We start from the raw sequence: 23,055 nt of genomic DNA on the forward strand, positions 1-23,055 counted from the left end.
ATAAATAATATAGAAATCATAAAAAAACTTAAAAAAAAGTTTTAAACAACACAATTTTACACATTTCAATAAAAATCTTTCTCTAATTAGTTTCTTAATTAATGTGATAGTGGTTAACATTTGTCAAATAATAATTATGTAACATTATCATTTTTTATGGTATTAATTATTTGCTAAGAAAGCAAGAATCTTAATAAATAAATAAATAAACTTTCACATGTAAGCATTAATTACTTTCTTGAGTTAAACGCCACAACAAGATGGAAAAGGGAATTAAAAAAGGTACAAAAAAAGAAGAAAGCCAGCAATAAAGAAAGAAACGAGGCAGCAGCACGTGTACGTTGGATTTCAATTGAAGAGTGACGTGACACCAGCGACGATACATTGTTGAGTTTGAGTTTGAGTGAGTTCGGTTCCTTCCTTATTCCTTTCCTCCTTCTGTCTTCACCACCACCTCACTACACACGCTTCTCTCTTTTGCTTCACAACCAGGTTTTGTCTTTCTCTTTAGTTCTCTATTATTTATCTTACTTAGGTGTATGTATGTATGATCTATTGATCTTAGTTTGAAAATTATGGACATAGAATTAGCAAATAGGCATGCTCCACTCTGAATTCTCAAAGTAATAGCGTTTCTGGGTTGTTCTTGTTTTTGCATTTACGGGTGTTGGCTGGATTGTGTTTGTACGTTTGTATATATGGAATATAATACCGGCATTAGAAATGAAGCAGTGCAAGTGGATGATATTCTAACTTTTCAAACTACAGAAATTCATGTTTTTTTTTTCTTGTTTTTTTTTATTGGAAAATGTTAGTTTGTTAGTTTTGTTAAAAATGCTAGTTGGGGGATTCGAAAGTCGCGAACCCTCCTTTCTCCCTTCACCCTGCCCCTACCACTAGGCCAACCTTATATCTTTTACAGAAATTCATGTATCCTGGAATTGAAATAGCATTCACTTGTGTCTAAAATAAAAAATGGAGATACAAGGTTGGTTAGGTGATTAAGAAAGAAGGGAAGGGGGAAAGATAGCGGATTTGATCCCCTGCTAACAAAAACTAACAATTAACATTTGCTATTAAAAAAAACGGGATAAAAAATAGAAGTATTGGATGGAATGGAATGGAATGAAATACATTTAATTAGAGATTCTATTCCATTTTTTTAGGTGTACAATAGTGGCAATGGAGTTTAAACCTAAGACCTAGAGCAAACTACTCAAATCCCTCACCACTAAACCGACTCTAGTGGGTCATTCTATTCCATTTCATCCCATCTAAAACAGATTCAAAGAATGGCAATTAATGTTATTCCATTTCGTCCCTTTCTGCCAATTCAAACATAGCCCTAAAGAATTCCAGTAAAATCCAACCAAATACACCAAGAAGCAGGTATCTAGCACATTGATGCCAGTTCTGTCCCCGTTGCTTTTCCCAAAACTTATAGGGTGGACTAATGCATGAGAGGCTCTCACCTCTAATAGATGTGCACAGCTTTATCCCTACAAGTAGGGAGACTATTTTGAGGATTTGAACCCATGACTTCCAAGTCACAAGGCAACAACTTTATTGTTGTGCCAAGGCTCAGTCTCACTTTTCCCAGAACTTATATATTGAACAAATTTATCCCATGCTTGGAGGGAAAATTCAAGGCTCACAAAAATGTTAAATTCAAATGTTTCTATATACATAATATAAACATCAGGCGAAGCTCCTTTAAATGGTCTGCACAGACCTGCAATAGGTCATAGTATTAATCCAGTGAGTGCTACAGTTTGAATGAAGAAGGGTTTGATCTTAGAGGGAATCTCTTGCCTTTCAGGGATGAATGGAAAAAAAGAAATTTACCACTACATAGCCAAAAGTAACACGAGGCCAAAACCCTTCTACCCATTGATGAAGAAATTGATCTGATAAATGATGCAAGAAAAGAACCTGGGTTAGAAATTTTCCAGCAAAAAGATTCGAGGAGCACTAGAACACATGAAGTGTAAAATATACCTTTGAATCTTGTTATTTAGAGGAAATCAGGAAATACAATATAGACACAAGAAATCTGAGGAAGAAATATATTCTACCCACAGTTTCTCACAAACTTTATGCAAGAATTTATCACCTAACTTTAATCCAAACAAGTGAAGTTGTATACTTGAGGGTTGGATTTTTATTAGATTGAGGAATTTTCAATTACTTCATGCTTATAAAATCACCTATTTTGTAGGATACCATACTTGTCATTGTTACCATATGCTGGAGCTGAAGTAGTGCCCTTTCTATACGACTGTAGGTTAGTTGCTATCTTGGATATCTTAATTGTCAACAGTTTTCACTTTGCACATCATATATGCTAAATACAAAGGACCTTTATGTTGATACTGTTCCAGCTATTAATGGTATATTAATATATTATTCTTGCAGGTCCTACCATTAAGGGGTTCAGTTTGTTTGATTTCTAGCCTACAGTGGTGTTATTGGGTGTAAAAGTCAATCTGCTGGTTTAGAACCCAGTTTCTACAATGATTCTATCCGCCCTTTTAACTTCCGTTGGAATTAATCTTGGCCTCTGTTTTTTGTTTTTCACCCTATATTCCATATTGAGAAAGCAGCCTGGTAATATCACTGTCTATGCACCACGCTTAGTTGTTGAAGGAAAAGTTAAAGAGGGTGGTCATTTTAACTTGGAAAGGTTGTTACCTAATGCTGGTTGGGTGAGACAAGCATGGCAGCCTTCTGAGGAAGATTTTTTATCAAATTCAGGCTTAGATGCTTTCGTCTTCATGCGCATATTTATCTTCAGGTGACGTAAAATGCTTGATTGATTCTAAGCATGTATCATGACATTTCTTATCAAACTGAATTCTACTAGCTAACTTAGGCTTTTTGAGGTTTTAATCATTTTGATGGAAATTCCTGCATTACATGTGTCAAAGGTCAATGTTAGGCTTAAGTTTATATATTTTTTATGCATATGTAAATGTGCTTAGATGATTTCTGCATCAGAAGAGGATTTTCTATATTACATTATTATTGGTTTTACACTGTTGTATATTCAATTCAATTATCTCTATTATTTTTTTTTCCACCTTATTGACACCAAGTTTTACTGCTTGTATATTTGATTCAAGTGAATTTTAATGTTTTCAAAATGATACAACATATTCATTTGTAACCAACTACTACTTTAAGTGACAGCTAATTTTTATCTTATTGGCAAGACAAGCATTTGTTCATTACAATTTCTATCTGCATTGCTGTAAAATAAGTACAAGTCTTTCTCTTTTCTGTGACCTTGTTCTGTTTATTTGAAGGACATTTTTTATTTGTTTCAGCTTATCCTTTTCCCTCTTTTTATGGTATTGTACAGTTTAAAAGTATTTTCTTTTGGTGGAATCATTGGCACGTTCATTCTTCTTCCAATTAATTATATGGGGAGTCAGCTTAGTGATGATTCAGATTTTCAGCACAAGTCTTTGGACTCATTCAGTATTTCTAATGTCAACAATGGTTCAAACAGGTGAATGTTATGAATCTAGATGATCTTAACTGTTAGGTATTATTTATTATTTATTCATGATGCAGAACAATACATATGTATCAAATTTTGATATGTGGGTAGGTTTCAATTTCTCTAATTGCTTACCTGGTTTCATTTGTGAGGAGTTACCAATGAAACCCAGTCCTGTGACATTTTTTAAGGTCTTTTAAGTCAATTAAATCCAAGTATGCTCACATTTCACACACTTCGTCTGACTTGCATGGCCCTGGCAGGATCTCCAGTGCTCACAGAGCAAAGTGAAAATGACTGAGTTGAGTCCATATAGTAGTTACAATGTTGATGTTAGCTTTAGAGGGAAAAAATTCCAAAACCCAATCTTTAAAGTTTGTACAATTCAAATTTTTTACAAGAAATCATATTGATCAGCATAATGTTTATGCACAACAAAACATTTTAAACAAATTACAATTTATTTAACTTTTCTGTACCTCTTTTTCCAATTTTTTTTTACACCTCTATAACTAATAGCTGGGTCTGGAAGTGAAAAATTATAGTTATTCCATGCATCAAAATGAAAAAGCCAATTCTAAGCTCCTATATTGACCAGGCATTTCAATAGTGTTAGGGTTATGTAATTTCAGGTATCATTTATGGTTTCTATTTCATTTTCAATTCTCAAAGTCGATATATTGTAACATTCTGCATATTAGATAGCCCACCTAGGGGTGGTGATTTCTATTTAGTTCTATAAAATTGTTTGAGTTAATGACTTCTGATTGTTGGATATTCTCTCAAGTTGACATCTTGTTCAGTATTATTGATTTATAATTTTAAAAGATAACATTGTTTTAAATTCAAATCTTCATCAGATCTCTCCATTGTCTCCCTTGAAAGAGACAGGAAGTTTTGTCTAGATTAAGAAGCCTGAATTTTCATTGTCATGCATTTATTTTGTAAAGTTCTGGTTTTTAAATAAGTCATTTCTTCACCAAAATATGCAAGTTTATCTAGATACTTAAGGAAATTTTATGTGCTCATTTACTGTTGTGAATACGCAACATGTTTGAATGGAAGATGTGTTTCATGATGTTATTTTTATGTGTTGCTTTCTACTTTTAGTTTTTATCTAAAATTAAAACTTGGAAATTCTGATACCTAGTTTTGGCCTTTATCCAGGTTATGGGTCCATTTTTCTGCTGCATATATTTTCACTGGAATTGTTTGCTATCTTCTTTATTATGTAAGTTTTATTGTTCAAGCTAGCTTTCAAAATGCTGTCCTTCTTTTATAAAGTTAGGGATAGACTTTCATGTTTACTATTAAATATTAATTCCATATGCAGGAGTATTTGTACCTTTCATCAAAAAGAATTACTTATTTCTATTCATCCAAGCCTCAGCCTCAGCAGTTTACCTTATTAGTTCGTGGTATTCCTGTTCTTCCGGGAAGTACATGTCATGATACTGTTGAGCGTTTTTTCCAAGAGTATCACCCTTCTACGTATCTCTCACATTCGGTGGTCCGTCGAACCAACAAATTACAAAGTCTTGTTGTAAGTGTTTTTCTGGAGCTCCAACTGATTCAATCTCTTTCCCTCGACAGTTTCTTAACTTTCATTCTAAATTATTCCCATGTAATGCCTCACTTTGTTCTTGAGGGAAGAGTATATCTTCCGAGTATTTGCATGTCAAGTGTGAAACATTGATATTTTACCCTGTTAATAAAGAATTCATTAAGAGAGAAGAATTACAATGAAAGAGGATTAGGGAAAGAGAGCAAACCAGTCCTAGACAAAGAAACTCCCTCAGAGAGAGAACCCATGAACTGAATCCTAGAGTCTAAGGAAACTAGCCTATCCTATAAGCATTGGTCTTTTGCTCCAACATACCTGCAAGGGGAGCAAAATTCCAAAAGCATCATGTTAGATTAAATAATAGGACGACATTCCATAGATTACTGTCTATCATGTTAGAATAAATACTGTCATGTATTCATGGTCCAACAACTACATATTTTTTTCTACTTTCAACTTAATTTTTTTTTCCTGGGTACAATCCTACTTGTTTTATATAGTGTTTTGCATGTGACAAATCTATATCTTAATGTACTAGTATTCTTAATGCTTTGTGTAACTACCTTCAATGTGATGTTTTTTCGTACTGAATATTGATAATTAAGTCTTGTAGATTAAAAGCAATTCTTGATTCATTATATAACAACTTAAGCTTTGAGGTTGAAAGGTTCCTTGAAAAGGTAAAATAACCTTCTTGCCAATATTTTGGAGATTAGACAATGTGTGCCTTATTCTTAAAATATTTCAATTGCTGTTGATGGTGAGGTTTTTGGCTTTATTTATGTTTTGATAGCCTTTACTTGAACTGTAATCTTTTTTCTTGAGTTGTTTTACCCCATTGGATGTTTTATTTTCAGTAAATAACCTCTCTTTTCGGAGGGAGGGGAATGGTGGTGCGTTTGGGTTTGACTTGAGCATTATGTATCTTTATGAGTGTTGAAGTTGAACTTCCAAGAAATTTATTCTTGTAACTAAAGTCAGTTCTTTCTTCTAATAATTCCCTCACTTTTGACTAATAAAGTTTTTTTTTTTGAAGAATGATGCAGATAAACTTTACAAAAAGCTTACCCATCTGAAACAAAAAAATGATGCTCCTGAAAGGCAGAGGCGTGATGGGTGTTTGGGACTTTTTGGCCGTAAAGTTGATACTTTAGATCACTATGAAAGGAGTTTGGGTGATATTGAAGATAATGTGAGAATGGAACAGTCCTCACTAGAAGCGAAGGTAACTATCTTGTATAGGCATTAATAACCTCTACATTACTGGAATTATGAGAAAATAACTATGTTTCCTCTCAAGTCTAAAGTTGTTTAATGTCTGGTTTGGGTTGCATGCTGTCTAATAACAAACTAAAATATTTGAATTAAACCAAATTGGCTCACACTGCAGATTTAACCTAAATTGTGCTATTAAGATTTGGTTTTGTTCATTATTGGCAATCTGGTTAATAATGATAAAACGTGGTGACAGGCAGCAAAACATTTGTAGAAATACATCTTCATATACCAACTCTATTTCAAATTAGATTGGAGAAAGAAATTATGCATGGGAAAGAAACTCAAATGAAATTGTTTCCAGAATTGTCAACCATTAACTATGTGCTCAAGTGAAAAACATTTTGATTTGTTAGATAAAAGAATATAATATACCCATTTATTATTCAACACCAAACATAAACAACAAATATATTATCAGATTAACTATTGTAATAATGAATTTGTTTAGAACAGCACTAGCTCCTTTAAACTATATGTTGATTACTAGATTTGGATCATGAAAAGTTGTGTTGTGCTCATGGATATTCTTTCGTACAATAGATATTATTTGTTAATAGTTAGGTTTACTATGGGTCTTATGGTGATGTCTAATACATCAACTTATTCTGTAATCACTTTCAACTTAAAGGAACTTCAAGCTGCCTTCGTCTCATTTAAGACACGATTTGGTGCTGCAATAGCTTTACACATTCAAGAAAGTGTCAATCCCACGGAATGGATTACTGAGAAAGCTCCTGAGCCTCATGATGTTTATTGGCCTTTCTTTACCGTTTCATTTATTAAAAGATGGATCAGCAAGCTGGTAGTTTATGTTGCATGTGCTTTTATTACAGTTTTGTTTTTGATACCAGTTGCAATAGTACAAGGTCTTACCCATCTGGATCAATTGGAAATGTGGTTCCCGTTTTTGAAAGGCATACTAAGACTGTAAGTGGGAAATCATACCTTAATTTTATCTTTCTCTATAAGCACATACTTTGAAAGACTGGAGTCATAATGTAATACAGTACACTTGCATGCAGACTTCCCTTCTCTATTTCATTGAAATATCGTGTTATATGCCATTTGATTTTCTGATGTAAAGCTTGTGTTTCCAGCTTTTGAAATTTGTATTTTTCCTCTTTATTATTCTGAATATTCTTTTTGGGTACAGCCATTATTTAGAATATAGTTTTTTTTTTACTAAATTCCTTTGTAATTTTAAACAGATTCATATTTTCATTGCATGGGTCATGTTATTTAATCTCATAGAGTGCATTCTTATTTTTAATGTGCTAACATATTTTCACCTTTCATTTCTAGTAGACTATCTAAGTTATTTGAATGAAGAAGGACTAGCTATATTCTTAGAATGTGGTTTTGAGCCTAACTCAACTCTAAAAGCTAGCTCATAGGGTGAGGGTTGTGCCCTCCACTTATATAGTCTATCTTGGTACTATCTCTAGCCAATGTGAGACTTGAATTTTTCCCAATACACCACCCCTCTCTCACGTCCAGCACTTTTGGGCTTGGTGCATGAATAACATGGTGGGTGACCCTTTGAATGGATCTAGGATAAGCTCTAATGCCATCTTAGAATGTGGTTTTGGGTTTAACTCAACTCCAAAAGTTAGCTCATAGGGTGAGGGTTGCCCTCCACTTATATACTCTATTTTGACACTATCTCTAACCAATGTGGAACTTGGGTTTTTTCCAATATTTTAGTTGCCAATTTTTCTTTCATTTCCTTGTGCCTTTTTTCTTGAATTGATTATTGTATTTTAGCACTTTAGGCAATCTCCATTTAGTAGTTCTCTGTTCCTTCCCTGCTTTTCAATACTGAGAAATTAATTAAATTCTTGCTGGCTAACAGTTGGTTTCCTTTGAATAATCATAAACTAAATGATTTACAATTTCAGTCAAATATTAAGCATAACATATTAACTATTTTAGTTCAGCAAGGATCCCTGTCTTTGGTGATGTGATGTTACACAACATTTTAAGCTAGAGGCATAATGCCTGCTGTGATTTCTGAGGGAATTTCAATTATTGCATAGAAAGCTTTATAGAATCAAATCCATGTGTAGACCAGACATTTGAAATGAAGTTGAAGAATGACTGTTTTTGAATTGAGATCATGTGACAGTTGTGGTGTGAGGTGTTTTTTCTTTTGGGGGGGGGGGGGGGGGTTGTGGATCTTTTGTCTTCTTGACTCAGGTTTTTCCTTCTACTCAGTGTAGAGGGTTTTTGAATTATGTTCTCTTTGCTGCTCTGTGGTGTATTTACCTTGAGCACATGAGAATTCTGTAAGAGTTTTACTGCACATCTTCTCTGGGATAGATTTGTTTGTGTATCCTCTTTTTGTCTTCTGCTTTTTCCAGTTTGTTTCTTCATCTGATATGCAGAGTTATTGGAGAATGTTAAGAGATAAAAACCATTCATGAGCTTGCACTTGACAGCTTAAAATTTTCATTAAAATGGATCTTGATATGTTATCACCTTTATGACATTTGTTGAAGACTTCAAACCTTGTTGTTCCTGTTCTCATAAAGTAAACCAAGTTATTCATACTACCTTGCATAGATGCTTACCCAGAGAATTGGCTCATTTATCTTTTCTTTGCATCCTTTAATCCTATATAGAAATCCTTAATACCCAATATATTTGCACAAATCTGCATCATTTGGCTTTCTGGGAATACATGGTTTTCTTTTCTTTTCTTAAACAGTTGACTTTGTGATTGTGTGAAAAGAGTATTGCTTTGTTGTAGCACCAACTATTTCAATGTCGTGGATTTTCATCTGAAGTTTCCCAATATTTGTTTTCAGGTCAATTGTGAGCCAAGTTATAACAGGATACCTTCCCAGTTTGATTCTTCAGTTGTTTCTGTCATTTGTTCCACCTACTATGATTATGCTTTCATCCTTGCAAGGATACATTTCATGGAGTCAAATACAAAAAAGTGCATGCACTAAAGTATTGTGGTTTACCATTTGGAACATTTTCTTTGCAAATGTCCTATCAGGGTCAGCTCTCTATCGAGTAAATGTCTTTCTTGAGCCAAAAGAGATTCCCAGAATACTAGCGGAAGCTGTACCATCCCAGGTGAGAATAGTTATTAATTGTCATCCCCATGAGACAATTGCATAAATTTCACAAAGTTATCCAATATTATATATAGAGGGAGACTGAGTTTTCAGTGATTTTATTTCTTAATTTTATTCTATTTTCTGTTTTTAATTTGCCTTAACCTAAAAGCCTAGCTTTAAAAATGATGTTTCATATAATTTCTTTATGCATTATATAGTACGGTAATACCTTTTTAAGGTATAACAGATAAATCATTTTTATCATAATTTGCAAGTTTCATGGTTGAGAACTGGCATTTTGTCTCAGAAGTGCAAATCTGTAGTTTATATGCACCTTGTAACTTGTCTCTGACTGTTTAATCCGTTTTTCCTGGAACTTTAACACTATTTAAAACAGGTTTTAATGGGGTGTTTCAAAATAGAGGAAATCATTGATGCTGAAATTTTAGGGATTAGATGGAAATGGGAAAAGAGAATATATTTCACTAATAAGATTGAATAATTGAGATACATAAGACTGTCTGTATATTATAGGGCCTGGAATAATTTAGAGAAGAATTTGGAGAGCCAAAGAGAGGTGTTGGGACATCATGTGTTACACAGGCCTAAGACTTGGAACTTGGAAGGTTTATACTAGAAGCAATAGAGGGTGATGCTGTTAGTGGCTGAGCTGGCAGCGAGAGAAACATAGGGGGAGAGTTAGTTACATGAGTATGGAGCGGTTATTAGAGGATGGGGGAAGAGTAGTGGGATCATCCTGGTGAAAATTAAGCATGTTAGAGGGTTGTAGCTCTCTATAGGAGCATATCTCTGTGGCAGTAGGAGGATTTCTCTGCTGTAATTTCCTTGTTTACAGAAATAAAACTGTTTTTTTTCTTCATTTTTTGATTGATTACTGTGTTATTGCCTATACTTTTTCTGGCTTGCATCAGTATAACCCTATTTATAGTAATAATCTAGGTCATGTTCAAGCATAGTACAAGCCGAAACTATTGACACTGTATAACTCTAATATTTAACATACCACTTCAAACCTTAGCTTACTAATCCCATAGCTTGATACAAATAAAACACTTATACAAAAAAAATACAACTTAAGTCATAATTGACTCCACAAACCTTGGGATTAACAAATATGACTTGAAACACAATACTGAAGAATACAGGCACCCCTTGGCACTTGAAACTTGAGAGACAGCACAACAAGCATGTGGACAAACAGAGTGATGCGCAGCCTAGAAAAAAATGTTACTGTGAAAGAGTAGCAGCAGTAAAGGGACTAGAATCACTAGACTGTGCAGATGCTGCTAGAATTTGATGGCTAGAGGAGCAAAGTGGATCTCAGCGTGTTGAGAGAATACTTTTTTAGTGAGACGATGAATTGTTCTTTAATTGCTGATATGCTATGAGGAAAACTTCACATGCTCTGATCTTTTGGGGATCTTCTATTGTCTTTATTGAGCTGATTTGTCTTTTCTGCATTACCATTTGGTTGTATAGTTCATTAACATAGTATTGATCAAGCAGTGAGATGTGCTTCCATGTGCACTAAATGTATTTTCCAATATACTTTAAAAAATAATGAGTTTCGTGAAGTTTTTCTGTTTGTATTTATTCCAAAGGAATTCATTAAGAAAGAAAGAGAAACAAGAGTAAGATGACGAAAGAATAATATATTATATATCATCTCAAAGGAGCAGCCTTGTCCTTCTACATGAAAAAATTCTTAGCTGAAATCCAAGAACTTTTTTGTTTTGGATAAAAGAAGAAATCCATTGAGATTTGAGGCGAAGAGAATAAGTAACATAGAGAAAGGAAGATAAGGATCCTCCTAAATAGAAGAACAAAACAGAAAAGAACCAAGAAAAAAAATGTAACAAAGCTTCCCAATCACACAACATATCTATTAGTAAAACCTCATTAAAAATACCATTTAACCCAAATAGAGGCCAAACACCTAATCTTATCCCAAATCGAGTGATGTAGATGTAACAAATAAACCTTAAAAGTATGAGAGTTTCACTCCAACCAAATGCATGAAATTGTAACATAGAACATAGATAATACATTGTGGGTGGATGAGTATCTATAACTAAACTTTGAAGATATATTTGTGGGAAAAGTTTCTTTTGATAAGTTTAATAAAGGGTTTGGTAGAATTAGGAGACAACAATGTTGAGGCAAAGTGCTGTTTATTGAGTCATCTGGTGTATTTTGTTAGAGTGGAATGCCCCTGGGTGATTAATATTAAAGAGTAGTGTTGTGAAGGAGTGGTGAAAAAAAACCCTTTTGGTGAGTGAAATGGAACATGAAAATGTTTTCTCCCAAGCAGTGGGAGGAGCTCAACTCAGGGCTCTAGCCTTGTTGTCCAAGGCCATCACTTTTCCCCTGCATATATGAATGGAATATGATTGTGCTTATGGCTTCTTTCTGTTCTATATATGGTTGCTTTGAGAGAGTTGCTTGCATTTTTTTGCCTGTTTGGCTTTTTTTTGGAGGACATCTTTATCTCCTAATTTAGCCTTTTCCCCTTTTTCTCTCTATTATATATTTTTTATTTATTTCTAAAAACACTTTACAAGAAATCACATCTTTTATGATGATTATAAGATATTATTCTACAAATTTGAGGACATGAAGTTCATTTTTTTAATATTTTATATATTTGGTGCAGGCATCCTTCTTCATAGCTTATGTTGTGACTTCTGGATGGACCGCTATAGCATCAGAACTCTTTCGATTGACTACACTTCTTTCCAATTTTATAAGTAGAACTTTTTGTAGAAATAATGATGATGATTTTGAGCCCCCTTTAATTCCTTACCATAGCGAAATTCCCAGGATTCGTCTCTTTGGTGTTCTTGGTGTAACATACTTCATACTTGCTCCACTGATACTGCCATTTCTCTTGATCTACTTTTGTTTGGGATACATCATTTTCCGCAATCAGGTTTGCAATTTGCATATTGCTTCTTTTCCCTTCAGAGTACATGCAATTCTGTTCCTTTTTTTGTTGTATGATATGCATTTATATGATGTATTTCTAAGACAATTGGAAATCAGATTACCTGTTTGTTAAAAGTGCACGCTGGGAATTCCCACTTAAAATTGAAAAAAAATAAGACAAAGGATATAATATTGATTGAATTGTTAATATGTTCGCCATAAAGGCTCACTTGCTGTAGTAGTTCACAACTGCTTTTTATACTTATGGGAGGAGGATGGCGGCAAAAAGTTTAAATAGAACATCTTGAACTTGTACATGATTGTGGCTTTCAGTCTCCCCGTTGGTTGTTCTTTCTCTAGGCCATTGTACAATATTCTCTTCAGTGTAAAAACTAATATTTCTTAATTAGATAAATGGTTAATTTACTCTTTTTTGCTGTTGCAAAACTGAGAGAAGATGATATTGTAGAATAGAACAATGCGTTCCTAAAATTTATCTTTTGCAATTGATATTGGTTTGTAGATTCTATTAAATGATAGTCTTCCAGGGGAAAATCATTTTATGGATAGTGCTCTCAGCTCTGTGTTTTAACCAACAATTTTATTTGCAACTTTCCCTACCCTTACTATCTTCACTTCTGCATAAAGGGGAAAAAATTGGTGATCATATTTCCATCTGATGCTTATAGTTTCATCCATAAAATCAAATTAACTTAATTTTATTTGGAGTTCTCTCTGATATGACTTTAGAGGTGTAAAAGGGTCAGTTGATGGCCATCTAGAGATGAAACTTGGAAGCAGGAGTTCATGGTGTCTTGAATAAATGGTTGATATTATTTATTTCATTTTTATTCCTAATTTTAGTGATGTCTTAAATATCTTTTGGTGACAGCTGCTGAAAGTTTACGTTCCAAAGTATGAGACTGGAGGAGAGTTTTGGCCTACAGTGCACAGCTCCACAATTTTTTCATTGATACTGATGCATATAATAGCCATTGGTCTTTTTGGTTTGAAGAAGCTTCCTCTAGCATCCATATTGATTCTTCCTCTTCCAATTCTCACACTTCTATTCAATGAGTATTGCCAGAAACGGTTCTTCCCTATATTCAAGAATTATTCTGCTGAGGTATGTTAATGGTTGATAAGTGATGCTGATTTATCTGATTCTTGATTATGATAATATAACCTATATGCTTTCCAAATGCCCATAAATTGTTGTGATTATTATGTATTGTCTGGCTTTGTCCCTAAAGAGACATTACAGGAAGCTAATTTCAGAGGCCTTTGATATCACTAATAAATATTTACTTTCCATGATTGTCTTGGATCGTGGCTCATATTGAAACTTGAATGTAGTTCTCTTAGAAAAACCTTTCTTGCTACTTAGTTGGGAACTTGGGTTTCTGTTAGGTAACCCCCATCAGTAGTTAGTTACACCACATTAGTTAGTTACCCATTAGTAGTTAGTTACAACTTACAATATATCAGTTAGTCTGAATTAGTTAGGTTAGTAGGCTAAAATAATTTTAATAAGGCATGTTGCGTATAAATAAAAAGAGATGTTGAGATATATGTTATCATTTGAGAAGGGTTAGACTCTTAGTGAGTGGGGAGAGTCCTGGTCTCTCGAATATCCAGGGAAATCATTCATTTCGTATCTTCTACTCTAGCCAAAGGCTGCTACCACATTGGCTCAGAAATTGGGATTTTGGGAATTTGGGTTCATCAATAAAAGTTTCTTTCCTTTGGATTCTGAACCAGTTCTATCAATTTCCTGTTTGCTACTCAGTAGTTGACTATCAACAAAATTACTGTCATTTAACAATTACAGAATGCAGATAAGTTGGTTCCAGACGTGGGTGAATATCAGAACAATGTAAGATAGGAAAATGCTTTTTTGCATGAAGTTGTGTTGCCTGGAACTCCTGATTTTGGTCAAAACTCTCGTGTTTTATAATTTTTCTTTTTTAATTTAATCAGTCCAATAATATTTAAACAAGTGGATTCATATTGTTTCATTCAAAAACTATTTCGTACTATATAACATTATTTTTTAAGATATAAGGATTATTAGTTTTATTTTCAGTAAGCTTGAGAGCCTATAGTCCATCTTTTCAATTGTTATTATGACTTTTTAAGGCAAGAATATAAGTTGATTTAAACTTATGTAAGAAGTTTGATTCATTTTATTTTCTTCTCCTATAAATGCTTGCTAAGAAGTTAATCCAAAACTATCTCTTAATTATTTATATAAGTTGGAGTATTAAGTTATTATATTATAATATCACAACCGGCCATGGATCAGTGCTCAGTATATTGTTAGCTGTCTTTCCCTTTCTTTTACTGTTTTCCCCTACCCTACCCTTATAATTCCAACAGAAATAACACACTTGTAATAAAATTATGATATTTTGCCTGAACATATCATACTCGACAATGATCTTGATATGGAATTTGTTATAATTTTTCTGTACAAGATATCTCAGTGGTAAAACTTGAGTATGTTGATTTCATTACTATCTGGGAAATGGCTAGATTTGATTGTTTGAATTCACCTTAGCTCTCATGTCAGCGCCAATGGTGTGCCTTTTCTTGTTAGGTTGGTTTCATTTGAACTATGTTAACCCTGACAATTTCTGAGCTTGCACTGTACTATGAAAAACATGCTCATATATATTTTTTTTGACGTTTTCCTCGGCTTGAATGTGGAATTATTGCTCCTTATTCTGTTTTTCAATTGAGTTATCGCCCTTTTCCCCTTTTGTATTCTTATGGATGAATATCTTCCCATGTGCAGTGTTTGATTAAGAAGGACAGAGCAGACCAAAACGAGCATAATATGTCTGAATTTTATGACAAGTTGGCCAATGCATACAATGATCCAGCTCTGATGCGAGTGAAATATTCTGAAAGGTCTGATAGTCACAGATCTCCACTTCTTCATAGTTCTGAATAGTTCATAGCTACATTTGTATGGCCTTGGCTGCAACTGTATATAAGGCAATGTATTTTCACTTTGACCGCACTGATTTGGTTGTCCTTGATGAAGCATGTCTGTTGTTTTCTTGTAAATTGTTAGAATTGATAATGTGTTTGTAACGAGTGTGGAAACTTGTAACATTAGTATAAGTCATTGCAAGGCCTTGTTTGTGAGCACTAGCATTCATTGTGAAAAGAAATATAGTAACTGACTAAAAGTGTAATAGGTAGGGTCTGATAAAAAGGCAAAATTTTCTCTCTTTTTTTTTTTTTTTTTTTTTTCTGGTAGGATTTGCTAGCAGAAGTTTTTCAAGTTCCAACTTCATTAGCTTAGTAGCATCCATTGTGGCAAAGTAGCAATCCACCAAAACATTAGTTTGTGTCTGATTACAACTAAACCATATACACCAAGCCATAATAAAATATCTGCTGGAAATCATCCGAGTTTATTTGTAAAAATCAGGATCCAAAATCATCCTACTCTTCCTCATAATACACAACCACAAAGATGATGCAGACAATTTGTGCTTAATTTGACTTGCCTCAAAAGGATATCATAAAACGATAGCCAAATATCTCACTTAAAAAATGTTGACGGTCGCTTAATAGAATTTTAAGTATTTTTTGCAAGGAAATATATATATATATATATATATATATATATATATATATATATATATATATATTTTGGTCCCTACATTTGTTTCCACTTTATGTTTTTTTCCTCTATGAAAAAATTATAGGTTAAAAGTATTAGTTTCTATACATACTTACAAGTTTTGGTCCCCTGGAGGAGGCATGTAGCCTAGAGCGTAACGAATACAAGTGACTCACCAATGTATCTAACCAATGTATCTAGAATAGAATCTGATATTATTTTACAATTTAAATTTTTGTCTAACTTAATTCTATAAAACTAATTTGTAAGGTAGTAATAGACTCTGATATCTAGAGTAGCTCCATCAACCATGCTAGTTACAGTATTAATGACATAGATAAAAACTTATATAGATGTATAAGGACTAAATTTTATTGTTTTTCGTAAAGGAAAAAAAAGCATAAAGTGAGGATAAGTATACAACAATAATAAAGTTTTATATAATTAAGGTTAACTACATGAATCACATTACGTGATTCGATAGAGTTAAATTCAATTATCAATTAAGCAATGAATGATTTTGTTTAAGAGATTTTCAAGTTTGGTGTAAGTATTTTTCTTTCTGAAATACACAATTAAAGTCGTAAAGAACATGGAATTGGTGAGCCACCCAACTTGACATGGGTTTTGAATCTTAGGGCCGATTTCGTAAGATACTTGATTAAGGTATGAATACATGCAGTATTGTTCTAGTGAGTAGTGACAACTGATCTAAAATAGCTTCCACGTGGCAGAAGAGCATAGCACAATAAGATCTTCTGGAAACAACAATCACCATGCCTGTCACCAGCAGTTTCAGTCAAATTTATATCTGACATTTTTCTTCTATATAGTCATTATAAAAGTGAATAAACAATTGCTAATTTGCCATTCATTGATAAGCAAGGGGAAGCATATTCTATTGTGCTGCCAGTGTTTCAACTATTGAGAATATAAAAAAGAAGCACGCAATGGAGAAATTGTTTGCAACTTGAGTCTTAACAATAATTAAGAAGTTATAGCTTTTAGTGTAGTTTTTTACTCTTCATATGTCACGCACACATTTTTGGTGATTGATGCTTGCTTGTGGCGGTAGTTATGTGAAAGAGATGATAGAAACTAAATAAATTGTATAAAGGCATAATTTGTCAATATAACTAAAGGGCCTTGTCACTTACGTTGATATGTTGGTCGAAGTAGACCCCTCAACAATATATATCATTTTATTATTATTTTCCATGTTTTTGTTAATTTCATATATATATATATATATATATATATATATATATATATATATATATATATCAGATTTTTTAAATTTATTAAAAGTTGTTTTTTATTGCTATTTTTAAAAAATAACTAAAAAACATCATATGATAAAGAATAAAAAAAATATCAAGAAACATATAGATGAAATAAATGAAAGGTTAATGAAAAATAAATGAAGAAATAAATTAAAGGAATTTACAAAATGAAAATTCAGAAAGATGTCATACAACAACTTGTAGAAGAGATTTAATATTATATATAGATGGATATAGATTTTGTTAATAATATTTATTGATTTAACTATTAATTGAAAAACCAATAATACAAAATGTAACTAGTTAATCCTAGTTAATTTTCTTAGACCATAAGTATATTTTAGTCAATCATATAACATTTACAATATCATGGGATAAACATTGTTGTTAGAAAATACTTTTCATACACAAAATTTGAATTTGAAACTTTTTTTATAAAGAAAATCAAATATATAATTCTTAAACCAATCATTTGTTGATAATTTTTTTATAATACTTTTTGGATGAAATCTGCCCTATATCATAGTTAGTCATACATGTACGTATATTCTTATTTTATTATAATTATAATTATAACTATTGATGTTCTAAGTATCAACTATTATATACTCTTGTATATGAAAAGTGAATCTCTCGCTTGGAGAATCAAATTGAAATATTTTTATCAGCAAATGTTACTGGTTAGTTAATTAGTTTTTGTCGAGGAGAAAATTCAAATCCATCACCTATCTTTCTCTTCTTTCACCTTTTACTTGCCATCAAATGAATCTTATATCTTCAAATCAAAATGAAATGTGATTAACAAACCGTGAAAGTTTTCTTTCTTGCTTGCTTAGTAACTGACTCGTGTATCTTGCATGGCATTAGTTATTATTGTCTTTCATTTGTCAAGCAGTGAAGCTCCAACTGATTAATTAATCTAACAATGGCATTAAAAATTTCATGTATTATACTTGGCGTTAACGATTCATTTCGTGCAGTAATATATAGCTCAGAATTCAAAACTTTGCCATATTGCCAATAGTATAGCTCAACCATCTCTTTTATGGATTTGAATCTGATCAAATTTTTGCCACAAATTTAAGTGTTGACTGTTGACAGAGATTATTGATTTTTTTTTTCCTTTCTAGTTTCTAGTCTAATAATGGATTTCAAGCTACCATTTGGTGGGTCATGTGTTACTGTATATATATAAAAATAAAAAACTGAGGTATGGAGATGTTTTTTTTTAACAATTATAAAAAGCGCCTTTTATTAATTAGTATGAATATTGACGTTTTTGCCCCATCCAAAACATTAACTGATTTTGTTTTCATGTAGATGATATTAATTGAAGGAAAAATCTAGAGAATATGAATTATTGTTGAAAATTTCATTTAGTTTTGATACATTTAACTTATATATAAAATATATATCTGTTGATTTAATAAATATAACTTATTACAACGAACTAAACAAACTCTTAATTGAACTAATGCTTCCCCTCAAGTTGAGAGGTAAATATTGTAAAGTCCCAACTTAAAGATAAGAGAGACACAGAGAATTATTTAAGTAAAGTTTTGGTTAAGAATCAACTAATTGCTCGTGAGAGTTGACATGTACTAACTTGAGAAAGAAAAAAAAAAATTGAGCATGCTCTCGGATGAAGTGACAATATATTTATGTTTGGACCTTACATGATATGTGAAGTAGTTGGATAACTAAATTGTAGATTTGTTGTACACAAAACCAATAAGGGTGGTAATGCAGGCCAACTAAGTTCATTTTGACCCGACTCACCACTAGTTCATGAAAAAAAGGGGTACAAACGGATTGGCCTATTTACTATGAGTAAATCAAAAGTTGTAGCACATTATTAAGATAATAGAATCAAACCATTAATGAGAGAGTTAATCTAGGATATTATTTGCATATTAATATTCACAGCATACATATATTCCATATATATAGAGTACAGGGGATCTAAATTTTGAATTGACTTCTAATATTACTCCTTGATTTTCTCTTATTGGTTACAATAGGACTTGACAGTTTTACTAGAATTATTTCTAAATTGGCTCTTCTCATGAATGATTTGATTCTATTGTCTTAACACCTACCCATAAATGGGTGGGATGGTAGACTGCCTCATCAAAATAAAAAAGAAAAAAAGAAATTTAATGTAACCACAAGAGCAAAATCACAACATTAGGCCACAAGCTTGCTTGAAATTGAATGTGAGCACAAATGCAAACTTTAACAGGGTCTTCTGTTGTGTTTGGAAAAGCAGAGCTTAAGCACGAGGAAAGACAATTCCCTGTACTGTATTGTGTGTATTTTTTGTGCTATGAGATTACAATTTACGAAATGGAATTTGAAAATAGAAACCCTATACTTAAGAAATTAGGGAAAAGATGACATTAATAATGTATATTAAAAAATAATAGTGCGTCATATTAATCCATCTCGACTCATCGATAACTTATTAGATTAGCGAGATAAGACGAGTTGGTGAGTTGAGTAAGCTAGCCCACCTTATGGTTTTTTTGTGTTTTGTGGGTTGATTATTCATATGAAATGATTAGAAAATATAGAATTAGACATATTTTTCTCTTATTCTATAATTTGGGGTTGTCGTCTTGAGTTTTCTTCCTCTCTTTCTACAAGAGTTTTATGGACACAAAGAGGGTGGAAGCTCACATATTTTTAAGTGTTAATGGAAGTTCTTTCTTTCTTCCTCTTTATCTTTCCTTGCTTATGTCTAGCTAAAACCTATGTTAGGGTTAGGTGATTTTTTATGTAACCCATGAATCTTTGATTTAGGAATTTTAATAAAATTTGGATTTTTTTTTTAAATGTTGTGTATGTGTACGTGTATGCGTATTCTCTTTCATTGATGATTCCTGAGCCTTGACTATCCTTAAGAAGATTTTTTTTTATCTATTTAGTGATTGAGATTTTTCTCTATAAATATTTATGATACAAGCCTAACAATCATTTAAATTAGAGATAGTCATTGGATTCTAGCTATTGTAAAAGGGATTTCTAATATTAATGTTTATTCCTATTTAAATTTCACCAAGGAAATTGTTACATATTTTACTTATTATATGCAAATAAAATCCATTTTCAATACCTAAAGTAACCTAAAACTCTAAAGCACCTCATCTTTCACACAACCCAACTAGACTGACCCTAGTGAGCTGGCTTTTACCGTAACATAGTTTATCTGAATTCAAACTATTAATTTTAGATATGGATTGATTGCTTAGAGGAATTTTAATGGGATATTTACATGAGTTGTTTAATATTAAATAAAATTACTTAATTTATTTATTTATTATTGAAGTATATAATATGAAGATGTTTATATAATAGCAATTGCTTATAAGCAATCATTGCACGCTTAATAATATTATATCATAAATAATATATTTTCAAGTATATGATCCATAAAATTAATTTAAGCACTTATTTTAGTAATCTTAGCATAAGAGTGAATTTTTATTTAAAATACTTAAATTTATATGAAATGGTAAGACCCACAAAATTATAATAAGTAACTCATAAATAATTATGTAATGTAAATAGTCTTAGAAATCTATTTAAAAAATAATAATAAATAAAGAGGTTGTTGCACTAACATTAGTTTAATATTAATCACTCAAACTCCCTTATTGATCATTATTTTTTTAGTATGATTGAAAATGAAAATTAAAACATTAATAAATAACATAAAGGTTAAGTTTGTATCTTTCTACACATCATCCTAACATTTTTTTATTTCTCTAAAATTAATTTATTAATTCAATAATTTTTTTTATACAAGTTTCAGCTAAAATAATATCAACACTGTTTTTTTCTGAAATATATAATAAAGTTGTATATATATAAAATTCAGTCATAAAAAAACTACATGAAATTGAATTGATCAAACACACTCATATATTAATCAAATCTGATTCCGTAAGAAATTTTTTGAAACTCTGTCTATTTTCACAATGTTTGAATACAATTCTACTAAAATGGAGACAATTGATTCGTTAAAAGGCTTCCACGTGGAAGAAGGGGAGGTTGGTCAACAATCAATGGCATCTTCCTCTGACGGTTTAGTTAAATTTAAGGTTTAATTTTGATATATGTAACTGTAACTTTTTTATATTCATCCAACAATTTATGATTTCATTTTTTTTTAAGTTTTGACTGTTCATGTAGTTATTATTTTTTTTATCCGTGAGTATCAGGAGATCTATAATAGTTATTGTAATTGATCTCTTCTTAAAACATATGAATTATTAGTAAATATATGCATAGCTTTACGTTAGAAACATCAAAACTCATCCTTAATATGCGATTATTGGATGGATGTTTTTTTTTTTAATTTTAAAAAAAAAAGAATAATTAAACACCTCATAATTAGCCATTCATGTACGCTAGAAGAAGGCATATTCTGATTCTGCTAGTTTTGTTCTTCATTTTTAAGAATTAAAAATTAAAAATTAAAAAAAGAAGAAGAAACTATAGCTAGGCGCACTCTTGAGAAAGTTGTTAACAATAGTTTTAATAAAAAAGTGAAAATTTATTCCTTCAATTATTTTCTTAATTATATGACACATACACTTTTTTGGTGATTGAGACTTGTGAGCCAATATTATGGATAAAAAATAGGATGATTATATAGAGGGAGAGAAAGAAAGTGATGTTAGTTAATATCAAAGGAAAAATTTGAATAAAGGACATAAAGGCAAACTTTGTCGTTATATGAAGGACTTTGTCTCCTTTGATTGTTGATGGAAGCAAACTCTCCAATTATATGTCTTCCTTTTCTTTTTCATATTTTTGTTTTTTCCTCTGACTTGCACATTAGTTGCTACTAAGACAATTTCAGATTCTACCAGACTCAGTACAAATTAAATGAACCAAATTGGTACTTCTTTTAGAGAATATGTTTTTATTGTCCAAGAAGTATTCAAGAAAAAAAAAAGAAGGTAGAAAATTAAGCTCATGAATGAGGTTGGCTTTGGAAATCTGAATATCAAAGATTATAAGTCATTAAAAGCAATTGGAAGATTACAATTTGAAGAAAAATGAAACTCATGAATACCCACAAGAACAGATAAAAAAAATGGAAATTACAATTGCCTTCCATGAATTTTTATACAAAAAAATCGTATTAAACAAGATTTTTTTTTATAAATGATGTGTGATTAAGAGAGTTTCTTAATTAGTGTGTGTTTAACATGGTAAAATCGTGTCAAAATGACACAAAAGCAAGGGACATTCTTTAAGTTGATGAACGTTAATAATAGATAGACATAAATCCAAACATGTAAAAGGAAATTTAAACTTTAAAATATAAGGATTGCATCATGTTTTTAGCTTGTTCTCTAACCACTATTAACACATAAACGCTCGCTTATGGTAACTTTTAGTTAAAAGAGGAGTACGCATTTTTTTAAAAATTTATTTTATATTGGTTAAAATTTTAAACATGTGAATTAGTCAAATCTTTAGATTCTATAAACTAAACCAAATATGCATTTAATAGATGAGGGCTTTCTAACAAATTCCTTGTTAGAGGATTTCTTCCAATTATGCCGGATGCTACTTTTTTTTTCACTTAAAGAAGATATTACGAAAACTCTAAAACTCGTTCTTAGGAAAATTTCTTCTGTTTTATGAATTTAAATATTGTAGGATGCTTTAGGTGATGGCTTAAGAATGGTATTAAGAATTAAAATGTAAACAGGAAGCAATGATATTAGTTTTTTTCAAAGGCAAGATATTAGTTAATATCA

General features: G+C 31.6%; 1 protein-coding gene across 2 annotated transcripts; it reads left to right on the top strand.

Moving 5' to 3' along the window:
- The first annotated feature begins 339 nt into the window (after positions 1-339).
- LOC100819652 (CSC1-like protein HYP1) lies at positions 340-15,511 on the top strand. 2 transcript variants are annotated; one of them, XM_006603816.4, is made up of 12 exons: positions 340-403; positions 2,219-2,284; positions 2,416-2,794; positions 3,362-3,511; positions 4,670-4,733; positions 4,836-5,045; positions 6,103-6,291; positions 6,973-7,271; positions 9,152-9,428; positions 12,087-12,362; positions 13,251-13,484; positions 15,156-15,511. In XM_006603816.4, exons 3-12 carry the CDS (start codon positions 2,514-2,516, stop codon positions 15,312-15,314), a joined length of 2,139 nt encoding a protein of 712 aa, XP_006603879.1. In that variant the 5' UTR covers positions 340-403; positions 2,219-2,284; positions 2,416-2,513; the 3' UTR covers positions 15,315-15,511. The 2 variants fall into 2 exon arrangements, with proteins under 2 accessions (XP_006603879.1, XP_003554648.1); XM_003554600.5 differs by having other exon boundaries at positions 354-492.
- The last annotated feature ends 7,544 nt before the right edge of the window (positions 15,512-23,055 follow it).

The sequence above is a fragment of the Glycine max genome, chromosome 19 (genome assembly GCF_000004515.6).
Source record: "Glycine max cultivar Williams 82 chromosome 19, Glycine_max_v4.0, whole genome shotgun sequence".
NCBI lineage: Eukaryota > Viridiplantae > Streptophyta > Magnoliopsida > Fabales > Fabaceae > Glycine > Glycine max.

What these genes read in the sequence shown, in the direction of transcription:
- LOC100819652 (XM_006603816.4), top strand. Translation starts at nt 2,514, where the DNA reads ATGATTCTATCCGCCCTTTTAACTTCCGTTGGAATTAATCTTGGCCTC. An exon ending in TTTGCTATCTTCTTTATTAT is followed by an intron (nt 4,734 to 4,835) that starts GTAAGTTTTATT and finishes TTCCATATGCAG; the next exon opens with GAGTATTTGTACCTTTCATC. An exon ending in AGTCCTCACTAGAAGCGAAG is followed by an intron (nt 6,292 to 6,972) that starts GTAACTATCTTG and finishes TTCAACTTAAAG; the next exon opens with GAACTTCAAGCTGCCTTCGT.